The sequence below is a fragment of the Crocuta crocuta genome, unplaced genomic scaffold (genome assembly GCF_008692635.1).
Source record: "Crocuta crocuta isolate KB4526 unplaced genomic scaffold, BGI_CrCroc_1.0 scaffold138, whole genome shotgun sequence".
In the NCBI taxonomy this organism is placed as follows: Eukaryota; Metazoa; Chordata; class Mammalia; order Carnivora; family Hyaenidae; genus Crocuta; species Crocuta crocuta.
In genome coordinates, this window is record NW_027532585.1 from 5941080 (window position 1) to 5955316 (window position 14237).

At 36.3% G+C, this 14237-nt stretch overlaps 1 protein-coding gene across 1 annotated transcript in view; it reads right to left on the reverse strand.

The window, feature by feature from the left end:
• Positions 1-14237, reverse strand: part of ATRNL1 (attractin like 1) — a 767076-nt gene that overhangs the window by 239058 nt on the left and 513781 nt on the right. The window contains exon 27 of the mRNA XM_077779526.1: positions 8939-9046. Within this exon, the coding sequence (XP_077635652.1) occupies positions 8939-9046 (108 nt within the window). The remainder of the gene's footprint in view (positions 1-8938; positions 9047-14237) is intronic.

Genomic DNA, 14237 nt, shown 5'->3' on the forward strand with positions numbered 1-14237 from the left:
TTATGTATATATATGTATATATATATATTTGTATATTCTCACATGTTCTTTATTCATCTGTCAATGCACATTTATGTTGTTTCCATATCTTGGCTATTGTAAAAAAATGTAATAAATATGGAAGTGCAGATATATTTTTGAATTAGTGTTTTCATTTTCTTTGGATAAATATCCAGAAGTAGAATTGCTGGATCATATGGTAGTTCTATTTTTAATTTTTTAAAGAAAATCCTATACAGCTCTCCATAGTGGCTATATCAATTTACACTCCTACCAACAGTGCCTAAGAGTTCCTCTCAATACTTCTCCTTGCCAGCACTTATTATTTCTTATCTTTTTGATAACTGAGCATCTTTTCATATACCTGTTGGCCAGATCTGTGTGTCTTCTCTGGAAACATCTATTCAGATCCTCTGCCTATTTTTTAATCTGACTGTTTTTTTTTTCTGTTAAGTTGTATGAGCTCCTTACAAATATTGAATATTAACCCCTTATCAGATACATGATTTGCAGTCAGCCTTTAGATGTTTATTTAATTAGAAGCCTGGCCCTCAGGCTGCAGCTATGAGGATAAACTAATAGGCCTCTTTCACAGAAAGATTGAGCTCCTGAGTTTGTTGCCTCTTGCTGTGGCCTGGGGGTGGCAGCTATTTAAGAAGGCTTTCTCTTTTGGTTACAATCCTGTGGGACCTGTGAACATATGCCCCACTGGTCATCAGAGCCAAGCAATGAAGAGGCATCCCTTGGTGGCAGCTGCAAAAATCAGGGCACCAGACAAGGGTATAAACTCCATTCTAGAAGATACCAGCAAGCTGGAGCAAGGAAGAGGGAGGGCGCAAAGGTTGTGTCTACCACCCAGCATTACTTGAGAAAACCTCTGTAGCCTGCTGGAAGTATGTCAAACCCCAAGAGTCTTCAAAGCCAGACCCTTTGGGGGCTCATCTCCCAGGTAATGGTCTTAGAAGTTGGCATGCCTGATGTGAGGGACAGACCCCTCACCCCTCAGGGAGAAGTGCTGGGTTTTGAGTTCCCTCCTGCATGTGAGTTGCTGTGTTGGGATGGAGTTTATTGTGAGACGGTGTCTCACCTTCTCCTACCTGCTTCAATGTGGTTTCCCTCTCATTTACTTGATGTGAAGGGGCTGCTCCACCAGTTTTTAGGGGTTTTTTTTTTAGAGGAAAGTGTTCCATATATAGATGTGGCTTCAGTGTGTCTGTGGGAGGAGGTAGGAAGTTCAGGAATTTTCCACGTTTCCATCTGGAAACAGAACTGAAAAATCACTTTTTGAATCTTTCTATTTAGACTTTATAAACATGTCACTGGAAAGCCTTTCAAAATGAGAACATTATAGTCACAGTAACCTTAAAAATACAGTCCAGAAGGCAATCACTTCCCATCCCTTAACTGCTACCGCCCTGGTCTGGCCTCCGTTATGTGTCACTGCTACCGGATTCCTACAGTGGGCTGCTGACTAGTCTCTGTCCTTCTATCCTGCCTCAGCAGCAGGAACTACAGGTTGATTTCCACTGCCCCTCAGTTACCGATCGGTTTTCTTGCTGACTGCCAATGCGAAAAGCCTACATTGCTTGCTTTCTCTAGCCTCCTAGGAAGTAGCCCTCAATCAGTAATTGAAAGGAGTTGGGGAATAAATACTCCGCTCCCCTGTGTCTGGCCTCCATAATCTGATGTGTGATTCCCAAGGATATTAAGTTCTGGTTGTTCATAGTGGTAGTGGCTGCCTTTTATTTCTTTTTTCATGTTCTATTCCCTACCAATGTATCCTTTTATCCCAGGTGAACAGATTTTCTTGGGTGTCTGTTTGTCAGGGAACTATTTGAAGACATCTCTTTTCAAATTATTCTCAACCCAAAGGGCAGAGTGATCTTTTTAAAAACTATAAAATTATGTCAGTCTTCTTGAACAACCCTGCAATTGCAATTGGCTCTTCTATTCACTAAGAACTGAGGGTCAAAGTCTTTAGATAAAGATCTGCAAGGCCTTACTGTCATCTGCCCGGACCCCATACTGGCTGTTCCATGAACCTGACAGGCATGCACCACATTAGGCTTCTTCCTAAGCCTGGACCACATTTTTCCCTGGGAAACTGCTGCCTACTTAACTCCTTCACCTCTTTCAAGCTTGGCTCAGATCTCACCTACTAAATGAAGTCACCCTGACTGCCACCCTATTCAGTACAGCACTTTCTCCTCCACCTCCACAAAGCATTCTCAAAACCCTTATCTTGCTTTATTTTTCCTTTTTCCATTGCACTTACCACTTCTTAACATATTAAATAATTTTCTATATCCTGCTATAATATAAACATGAGGATGGAGTCCTTTGTTGTATTTTCTGATGTTTCTCAAGCACTTAGAACAGTGCCCGACACATAGGAAGCATTCCACAAAGCTCTGCTGAACAATTACCATAAATTTTCATGTTACTGCTGGGTGGAGGAAAAATGACACATGTATACTGCAGGTCATACTATTACTGCAAAAATTATCCTCATTTTAAGAGAAGTTTAAAACCAACTAACACATTGTGTTTGCATAAAAATTAACATTCAAAGTATATTGAATTTTAACGATGTATTTTAATTTGTCACTATAATATGGTAAAATATAATGATTCATACTTGCTAATAGACAATTTAGAGTGTGATTATTCATGCTACATATATATTTTTTCAGGTTTGACACCTAGGCTTTATACAAAAGTCTTGCAAAGATTAAATACTCCTCGCTTATTTACATATCTATACTTAACATATATGTAAATGTTTTTAGGAACACATCTACTTCATAGAATAGGCCATTTGGTATACAGTAGTACACAATTACCTGTAGATGTATCAAAAGTAATTCTTTTCATATTGTTCCTTACATTTTCCCCTGATTCTACAGATGTGGAACTCAGTGGCACATGAGTCAAATTTAATTTAAAAGAAATCCATTTCTTAACTTACTACATTATGAGCACTCAAAAAATATTTACAGAACAGTAATAGCCAGCTAACCTATGGCTTTGTGTTGAATTTAAACACCAAATTTTAGGAAAACCCAGCTGAAAAATTTTAAAATTACTTTGAGTTTTAAGCTTAAATAAAATCCTTAATGTAATTTCAGGGCCTAAGCTTTGGAATTCACCGTGTAAGCAAATCAATAAACCACAATGTACTGTAACGTATATAAAAAAAGAGATTTGGAGCAGTTTTCAGTGTACTATAAAATGGAAAACAAATCTCACATATATATGCATATGTATGTGTATATACTTAAGATAGATAACTTCCAGTTAGTAGTATTACAAAATGCTTAGCAAAGGAGAAAAAAAAATGTTAAACATTCTACTTCTACTGTTACTATTTTCTAAAGTATGTCAGAGGAAGATATTAATGGCTGCTCAGATTTACTTCTGATATTCAATTTTTTTACAGGAAGAAATAAAACAACGAATTTAAGTTCTAAAACAATCTCTTGAAAAAAATGTTTTCAGCTTGCAATTTTTTAAAATCTATATTGCTGACTTATTTGAGATGGTTAGACATAGATCACTACAGGGAATTTTAAATATCAGAAATCATAATTATTTACCAAAAGGGAAGAAATCTGATTTTGAATTTAGTATTTGAGGCCTGGAGCATGAAGGTACTCAATTTACAAAACTACCACCTTAATAAAGTAAATGTTGTAATATTGCATATTCCCCCAAATTTATCTACACATTCAAAACAAGTCCTATCAAAATATTAGTAGGCTTCAATGCAGCAATTGACAAACTAATCCTAAAATTAATGTGGAAATTCAAAGGACCCAGAAGAACCAAAACAATCTTCAAAAAGAACAAAGTTGGAAGACTCATAGTTTCCAATTCCAAAACTTACTACAAAGCTTAGTAATCAAGATAGTGTGGGATTCTCATATGTGGAACAGGAGAAACTTAACAGAGGACCATGGGGGAGGGGAAAAGGAAAAAAATAGTTAAGGAGAGGGAGGGAGGCAAACCATAAGAGAGTCTTAAATACTGAGAACAAACTGAGGATTGATGGGGGTGGGGGAGAGGGGAAAATGGGTGATGGGCATGGAGGAGGGCACTTGTTGGGATCAGCACTGGGTGAAAACCAACCTGACAATAAACTATGAAAAAAATAAAGCACAGAACCAACGCGCGCCGCCCCCCCACCCCCAACAAAGAGATAGTGTGGTACTGTCATACAATAGACTTATCAAACACTGGAACAGTACTGAGTGTCCAGAAATAAATCCCCACATAGAAATAAATCTATGTTCAATTGATATTCAATAATGGTCCCAAGATCACTCAATGGGGGAACAAAATTCTTTCCAGCAAATAATAAAAAATTACCATATGATCCAGCAATTCCATTCTGAAGTACATACCCAAAAGAAATGAAACTTGCATGTAAACATTCATAATAGCATTCTTCAGAATATCTAAAAAGTGGAAACAACCCAATTATCTATCAACTGATAAATGTATAAACAAAATGTGCTGTATCCATACAATTGAATAGTATTTCACAATATAAAGGAAAGAAGTACTGATCACAGGTCACAACATGAACAAACCTTATAAATATTATGCTACAGGAAAGAAAAACACATACTGTGTGATTCCATTTGTATGAAATGAAATGAAAATATAGATTAGGAAAATCTATACAGACAAAAAGCACATTAGCACCTGGGGGTGAGGGAGCGTGCTGGGGGAGACAGGGGAAGTGCCTGCCGACCTGTACAGGATTTGTCTTGGGGATGATGACCATGTTCTAGGATTGATTTGGGGGATGGTTACACAACTCTGTATATACTAAAACCCACCAAACTGTACAGTGTAATGAGGTAAATTGTATTGTACATTTTCTTAACAACAACAACATTATGCATTAATAAGTAGAACTTAACTCCCCGGTATAAACGGCCTAAGTGAGAATAAGCAGGTAAATACTTTTCTTCTCAGACACTTCAGTGAAAACAAGTGGTACAAAATAAATAGAGGCATGGCAATTATTTATATAACTAAGCAATAACATGAGGAAAATAACAAGACTCTCAACATTAGTAGAATGTTTTAAAGGATACAGAGCACATGGTCCTACAGCCAACATATCATAAACCACAATGAGTCGCTTGTCTCCTCCCCTGACTTCACACATAGTGATAACGCACAACGAATAGGAATGCTGCTAACTGTCAGAAAACACCCAGTAATTCATACAGAATCTTGAAGAAACAGCTGGTTGGGTCTCTTGAAGGAAGTAAACAGTGGCCCGCGTTAGAAGAGGCCTCACTATCCACTCTGTCTGGATAGATGATGCCTATCCCACCTGCTGGGGGAGCAGGAAAGCAGCAGAAACCAGACCTGTGCCAGCTCAAGGCTGCAAACTAATGATAGAGTAGCTTTCTATTTGGGGGCAGAATCCCAGAGTTACACATGCCGGAGCCAGGACCACCCCACCTACAATTACATCAGAGAGAGGCCGCCATCCAAGAGGAACAATGCTTGGGAAGGAGGTATCTGAAAGTTCTCTCTAGTAAAAGGGACATTTGTGGCAAATGAGCAGTAGAGACTCAACACAAATTCCATACTATAAGCAGCTTGTTCACACCCAACCACTAAATTGCTTGAAAGAGCACAATGGAGAGTCAAGAATTTTATCTCTCTTTCTAAGTGGATCTTCATACCTAAAATAAAATATGTGTATATAGAAAAAAAAAATAGGGGACCTCTGAAGAGTGTAAGCACCATGAAAGGAAGAACAGCATTTAAATAAAATATAATGAATGGTTTCAGAAAGATAAGGGATAGTATTCAAAATATGAAGCATCCACAAGCAGTTATGAAGAATACACAACCTCAGCTATTGACAACAAACTATATCATTGTTGCTATGCAGTCAGTAAGTGGGTGAAGTAGCTGAAAGGATACATCTAAAGAAAAAATTAGTATTGTGGAATGTTCCCAGAGAGGCATCAAGAAGAAATAAAAGAGTACAAATAATGAGAGAAAAGTTCAGAAATATTCATGATAGAAGAAGTATGGAGTATCTAAAAGGGGTTCCAGGACAGATTATGGTAAGAAACATTTAAAGGAATAGTGACCAGGGGCGCCTGTGTGGCTCAGTCGGTTAAGTGTCTTGACTTGGGCTCAGGTCATGATCTCACACACAGTCCGTGGATTCAAGCCCCATGTCGGGCTCTGTGCTGGCAGCTCAGAGCCTGAAGCCTGCTTCAGATTCTGTGTCTTCCTCTCTCTCTGCCCCTCCCTGCTTGCTCTCTGTCTCTCAAAATAAAATAAAGATACAACAAAATTTTTTTAAGTAATAGTGACCAAAGATTAGTCAGAATTATACAAAGTAATAGGCCTGCAGGTTTAAAGGGGGGCATAAACTACCATAGGAGAATATGTACACATATTGGAGAAAAATCTAAGAACATTGAGAAACAAGAGAAAATTCTGAAAGACTGCAGAGAAGGAAATGGAGACCATTTACAAAGGACAAAGAATCCAACTGACATCAGACTTGAGACAACGGAGTAATGCCTCTGAAGTTTTGAAGAAGATAACTTTGAAAGTGAACTTTATGTTTAATTAAACTGTTATTTACATGTGAGGACAAAATAAACATTATTGGTAGGCATCTGAGGTCTCAAAGATTATGCCACATAAAATTTCTCTTTGATGAATATCTTGGAGGATTTACTATAGTGAAAAATAAAGAAATGCAAGAGTAAGCAACTAGATATAAAGAGTAAAGAAGGGTGAAGACCATTCATTGTTACTTAAATATGCCAACTAAAAAAAGTACACCCATAGTGTCTGGATTAAAATTTCCAAACAGTATTAACATAGGGTAGGAGGAACAGAGGGAGTTGAGAGCATGCTAAAGTATTAATTCTGTTTGAGACAGGCAGGGCAGGAATGTGTATTAATATGCTCTTAGAGAGTGATAGGGAAAATAATCCTCACTAGGAACCTTGATAAGTAATGGGTCACCAACAGAAACAGAGAAATAGAATATGTAACACTCAGTTTAGTAGAAGGAAATCAATTTATCCAAAAGAGACATGGAAAAAAAGGTTAGTAACAAGAAGTATAATGTGTGTGCGCGCGTGCGTGCACGCGCGCACACACACACACACACACACACACACACTAGGGTAGCTAAAATAAACTTTCGGAGAACAATAATTATTTTCAGTGTAAACAGACTCAGGCAATTAATCAAAAGAGAGACTCAGAATGACTGGGAAAATAAAAAGTTAAGAGTCATTTCTACAAGGGATAGGTATTAAAACAAAAGGAAACAGACAGATTGGACATAAAGGAATAAAAGAAGGACTAGTAAGCAGACAGGAATCAAAAGAAAGGAGAGGTAGAAATTTTAAATAAAATTTAATGCTAAAATGATAATGATAAAGAAGGAAATAAAATCTGGAAAAAATAAAACAAAGAAATGGGATGATTATGAACAAACACACCTCATGATACATGTTAAGCACTTGTAAGCAGCAAATGACACACTCTGGTGGAGCCATTGTATGTTAATTACATTTGTTCCTTAAGTTTGTGAGTTTTCTGGTTCTTTGATTGGTCCTTTTCCTCTGTGGACTATGTACGTATTATTTACATTCATTCTTGTCCTGTGACTTGTGTTTTAATAGTGTTTGAGAATGTTTTTAACAGATGAGGAGAAAAAGAAGTTGGAATTCAAACAGTCCAGGTTTCCTGGATGTGAGGCAAAGGGCCAGCATGAAATTAGAGCACTTAGTGTAACTTTCATTTAATCATTTTGTCTTCTAATTTCTCCCCAAGTAATAATGGAAAAGACACATATAAATTTCCTAATGTTCTAAGCTCCCATGGCAACCTGTGATCTAGAGTAATAAAAAATCAAGTACACAAGAGCTAAAAAATGTCTCACAGAGAAATGTCCTCTAAAAACCGGCTCTTTGTATAGCATCCACAAGGCCCGATTCAGTTGTTTAATTTTTTTTCCAAAATATCCAAAATTCTATAGACAGAATCAGTTATATTTGTATCTAGGTTTTTGGGGGAGTCTATTTTTGTATTCCTTGCTTTCCTTAAAGAAAGCAAGATTTGAAAATAGCAACATGAAATTAGTCACATAAGGGAACTTTTCAAAAAAGGAAATACAATTTTCAACCCTACAGCGCTTCTTAATGTCCCTATGTAAACACCTTACCATACATGAAATATAAATAAAAAATAATCAGCATACAACACAATTACTATGCCCCGAAATGCTTTGATTAGTCATTAATCATAAATCATAATCGGTGGACTTTTCCTCTCGATGGGCCATTATTTTCAGAAACCGTTCTATGCATTATTTCAGGAATCCAGTACTACATTTACTTGCACATAATGATTTCTCCTTCACCACACTCCAATAAAAGAGGATACTAATACAGCCATTGCCACAAATAAAAATATTCCCAATATTCTACAATTCTCAACATTCAACAATGAAGCTATATGATTACAACGCAACTCATCTCCACCCACCTTTTATAGTCAACTTCATTAATAAAGATAAATGTGAATTGTTAACGAAAAGGTGTTGGGCACTCCAAGGACTAAATATAGGTGCTTTGTTTCTTCCATCATACCTGTATCTTAAATTCCTTCAGCTCCGATCTGTCAGAGAAAGGCTGCCAGGTGAGCAGTCTGTCACTCTTGCCTAGGCTAATAGATTCTCCGGTGGCTTCTGTTACAGCTCATGTCATAGCATTAAAACTATGTGCCTTGGAAGTGGCATAACATATGTAGCTGGATCTTGTCAACTCTACATAATCAGATCGTATTTGGCTGCACAAGCAGATGCAGATTAGAGAAGCAAGCGATATAAATATGCAAATCACGGTGGTCCTCTCCGCACCACTGGTCTTACCTCCACTGGCCCCGGCAGATACTCGGTTTGTTCAGCTCCTACTTCCAGAGCTACATCAACAGAAGCAAAGGGACGGCTGGCCATCTGCTGTCGTTCTCGAAGCAGTTGCTGGAGGGGGGTAAAAATGATTTGTTTAAAATGGGTTTAAAAGTACATGCAATTCAACAATATCTGGTTCCATTTTCAACAAATGATACTCAGAATTTAGTAATCATATGATACACATATCTACAGCGAGATCACTAAAATGAAAATTTGTTTTCTCCCCATGGCCTGCGTTATAAATCCACAGTGGCTTTAAACATATGGTACCTGCAAAGAACTTTTCCCCTGACCTCTATCCCACAGACCTAATGAAATGTACTCAAAAGCATTTTTGAAAACTCCAGCTGAGAGGTTCTACTTCAGTAAAAAGTGCTACTGTGACGATGGCTATGCCAAGCAGCTTTTGTCTTAGGTGAAGGTAAAAAACAGCAAAAATGTTTAAGAAAGGATAATAAAAAGTTTCAAAATGCATTAGTAGAGATTAAAGAAACATATACCTGAAAAGACTAAGTCTTAGAAGTCGTCAAGACCTCCTGTCAACTTCTAGGGAACCAGCAGGAATTGTCAGGGACAGTGTTTATAATTTGATTCAAACTCTGTCTTCATTATTTAAAACGAGTAATGGTTAATAGGTTGCAAAAATTTTGTGCCAAGGCTTCTAAGACACGCCCAGATACTTGTTTCTTTTTCCTTGTGCCTACTCTGGGCTTTACCCAAGCTAAAACCAATAAACTAGTATGTCCCAGCCAACTACCAAGCTAATTTATATTTCTGCCTTTCCCTGTAATTATAATATTCATTAAGTCACGATAAGAAAAAATTGATGACCAGCAGTAGATATTGCAAATCTTGCCCTTCTCATTCTACACAGCTAATAAAATTATTATTAAATATTAAAAGTGGATGAGCGATGCAATTAAATACTCTTTCAAATGAGAAGAAAATCCTATCATTGAAAAAGGCAAAATCCTTGAACACAATGAATAGTTTCATTATTCACAGAGATTTTTAAAGATTCACTGGCATTAACTTAAAACATTAACAACCAGTATTTGAATGTAAATGTATGTCGCGCTGTGATGCATCATTCATAAAATTTCCTTTTAGATGATGAAGGAACAAAAGCCAATACCTGATGGCAGTTTATTATTTAACATTTTTGTTTTAACACTCACAGCAGTGATGGTGTTCATGAAATGAGCATCTAAAATATAACTTAAACAGGGCTCCTTGGTGGCTCAGTAAGTTAAGCTTCCAACTTTGGTACATGTCATGATCTTACAGTTGAGCCCTGCGTCAGGCTCTGTGCTGACAGCTCAAAGCCTGTAGCCTGCTCTGGATTCTGTCTCCCTCTCTGCCCCTTCCCTGCTGATGCAGATTCTCTCTCTCTCTCTCTCAAAAATAAGTAAACATTAACATTTAAAAAATAAATTAAATAAAATATAATTTAAGGCCTTGCTTTGTTATTATTAAAAAGAGAACAACCACATGCCAATATTGATGGAATGGGAATAATACAGTTAATACCGTGTAATAATTTAAGTTCTTAGAACATATATATTTAAAAGTAATGAAGACATATTAAAACATACTCAAAGTAAAAAGTAAGTGATCTAAGCTACCAAATTATTCATTTAATATAACCTCAAAATTGTATTATTAAATATGCAGCTGCTGGAAAATGAAGTCTTATTTGTGTCTTTCTTAGGATTGGCCAATAGATCTGAACATTTTGTCTATACAAAATGCAAACAGAATATTACTTCAAACTCCAAGGGACTCTAAGTGTAGAAGACACCATGTTTTTTGTCTCTGCAATAAAAATATGCACACAGAGATACAGACACACACATATGCAAATATACCTACTTTTCTGATGGTAATGGACAAATAGCCTTGAGAAAACTATAAACTCTACTTTGGGTTTGAACACAATTTTCTTTCTTTCTTTTTTAACGTTTATTTATTTATTTTTGAGAGCGAGAAAGAAAGCATGCACACACTGGAGAGGGATAGAGAGAGGTAGAGAAAGAATCCCAAGCAGACTCTGCACTGTCAGCACAGAGTTCTTCCTGGGGCTTGAACTCTCGAACTGTGAGATCATGACCTGAGCTGAAATCAAGACTAGGATGCTTAACTGACTAAGCCACCTAGGTATCCCTGAACACAATTTTCTAACATTTGTATCAAAAAGTTTCTTCATTTGTACTAGTTCTCCTCAGAATACAAACCACATGTCATAATTAAGAGGTTTTTAACAAAATGAACAACTTCTGTTTCTTTAACTTACCTTCTCTCTACTTCTAAAAGTAAAAGATTTACAAAATATAATTAATGAATATTCAATACCACAAATTGTAATTTAAATCTCTAAATATTCTCTAAAAATTCACTATCTTTGACAAAGGATAGACTTTTCTGGACTATCGTGTATTATTGTGACACCCCAACACTCATAATGAAGAAAAAATCGGTGGCTAATACTTTTGTTCATTAAAAAAAAAAAGCTGGATACAAAGGTATTTTTAAAGATTCCAATGTGTCTTCTGAGCTTTGACTTTCCATCACTTTTTAAAAGTTGAATGTCTACAGTACTCTTTGCAAAGCAGAAGAAAAACATTGTTCTTGCTCAAGACCATAACACTATAGTTTGTAAAAGAAGACATGATAATAATAATAAAAAAAAAATAGGGCACAAAATAGTGTCCAGTAAAGGATACACATAGAGAACTAGCTAAATGAATTCTCTCTGGGCCACTCAGTAGAGGACTAGTACCAGGACTCTGGCTTGCCACACTCAGTTTCTGACTTAGGAAAACAAATGTAAATATTCTGATTGATACTCAGGAAAGGTAAATCATTGTTCATGAAACATTCTTGCTTTGATGTGATGGCCTTACAATAAAAAAGTGGAATAAAGTGAGATTCTCTTTGCTACTAAGTTCTGGCTCTCAGCCAAATCTTTATCAATTGCCCTCCTTTTTGCCAGTTAACATCTGTATGCATTCCTTCCTGAATTTAGTCCCCTCTGTGTCAGAGCAAAGAAGATATGAATAGCATGCTGGTTTACCACTTAAACTTTGTCAAGATTCAGCATAGATGCTGACAGGAAATATAGAAGGGCTCTGGAGTTAAAAGGACCGGTGTCTGAATGCCAGTTTTTCCACTTATTAGCTATTGGAGCTTAACCAAATTATTTAGACCTCTCTAAGCCTCAAATTCGCGCATTTGTATAGCTGGGATATTAATGGTGTCGATGTCTACCCGCATACCTCAGAGCACTCGTTTTGAATCCCAGCCTCTCCATCCACAAACTCTTGGACCATAATCAGATTACTCGGACATTTTTAACACTTATTATTTCTCTCCATAAAATGGGACTAACAATCATATCCTAAGGGATAAGGCACCAAGGAGCACTTGCACAGCTCAACACAGAGGCTGGTACGCTGAGGGCGCTCAGTAAGTGTTCAGTGGTCCAATTATTATGTGAAATTTCAAGCGTTAATTTTATCTTTGAAGACGGCACACTAATTACCACAGGCCCGTTTTCTTCACACAGTCTGCTCCACTCTCCCTTTTAACAAATGTTGCAGATTTATGAGACAGTTGGAAAATGTCATGATTGTGGTAACATGAATTTAGATTTGGGACTACTTTCTGCGATTTGTGACAAAGAATGATAAAAACTCCATCTAAAAGTTAGGAGGAAATAGAGAGTACTTTCTTAAGAACTTTTGAAAAATGATTAATTTATTTTGTGATTGTGATTTCTATATAAAATGAAGTTCAACATTTTGTACATCAATAAGAAGCCATAAAACAGATGATCTGTTTTTATAACTAATCTGCTATTGCCAATTATTTGGCAGAAAGATAAAGCCAAGAGAACAAATTGACCATAATACACTAGATTCTAATCGTGCTGCCATAAACACTGGTGTGGAGAAAATTTAAAAATTAAAGAGATGCTCTTAGTGCCATGTTTGTTGTTTACAATAACTGTTTTATTATTCAAAATGTCTTATAAAACACACCATGAAATTAAAGATTATATGAAAATCCTGGTGTAAATATGGCAGTCAGGAACAGTCCCTGATTCAATCAAATGTATCTATAATTCTTCCATTCAATAAGACTACTTCAAATACTGTATCATTTTTCAAAGTTCACACTAACCACCTTTCTAATCATTCCAAAGGCATACAACTCTCTAACAAATTTTAGGATAAAAATCCTTAAACACTAAACAGACAAAAAAGTAACTATTTGTCCCCAATTTTCTTCATGTCTCCTTCCTCCTACATCTAGGTTCTATCTAGCTTTTGCCCCCACTTCCAAAAGTCCTGCTACCCTTCCCCAAGTTTGAAGTGATTATCTCACCTATGAATTACTTACTATTTTAGTGTGGTGCTATATCTTTAGGTTTTTCTGAAATCTTCTTTAAGGAAAAAAATCTATTTTTCTTTGTTTTTTTATTCCCCACAGCATTTAGTTGGTAGTCAATACTATTTGACGAATGAACATGAATGAGTGACTTAGGATATAAAAATATGTATCATCCTGTGTGAGTGAAGGCAAGTTATGATAAAACTAATTTTAATTATGATTAAGCCTTTAAAAGCATATGTCCCCTGATATTCTAGAATTTATGTCTTATCCTCCAAAGTAAGTAGATATTTACTTTTATAGAATGGGGCAATTCTGTGGACCCAACGGATAAATACCAGGTTTCATATTTTCACTTTATTGCAGATATGAAAAAATGGCCATAAAGATACGATGCGCTCATATTTTTAATAGTAGTTCTATTCCTAAGATTTTGGAAAGGCATAAAAGGAACTGTCAAAATGATTTACTCATTACTCCTGAGCTTATATACTAAAATAACAAAGTATTTGAATTAGAGATTAAGCAACATTTCATGAAAAAGAGTATTTCTGTTATTAATACAAATATATGTACCATACAGCAATGTAAGTGAACAATCAATTTTGTTCTTTTGGTGTTAGGATGGTGCAAAGAAGTAAAGAGAAGTGGCAATATCTTTTTATATCCTTAAATTAGGAAAGCGTGATATTCTATCATTTTATACAACTGAATCTACAAGGCATATGCCTCAAACTCTTGTTCATAATATTGGGGACCTTTTGCTTCCAAGTCCCGCAGGCTGAAGCTGGTATCAGCACTTCCTGGGAGTAAGTGGCCTGGCATAACATCTTCGCTCAGGTAACTTCAATTATTTTTTTCTGGG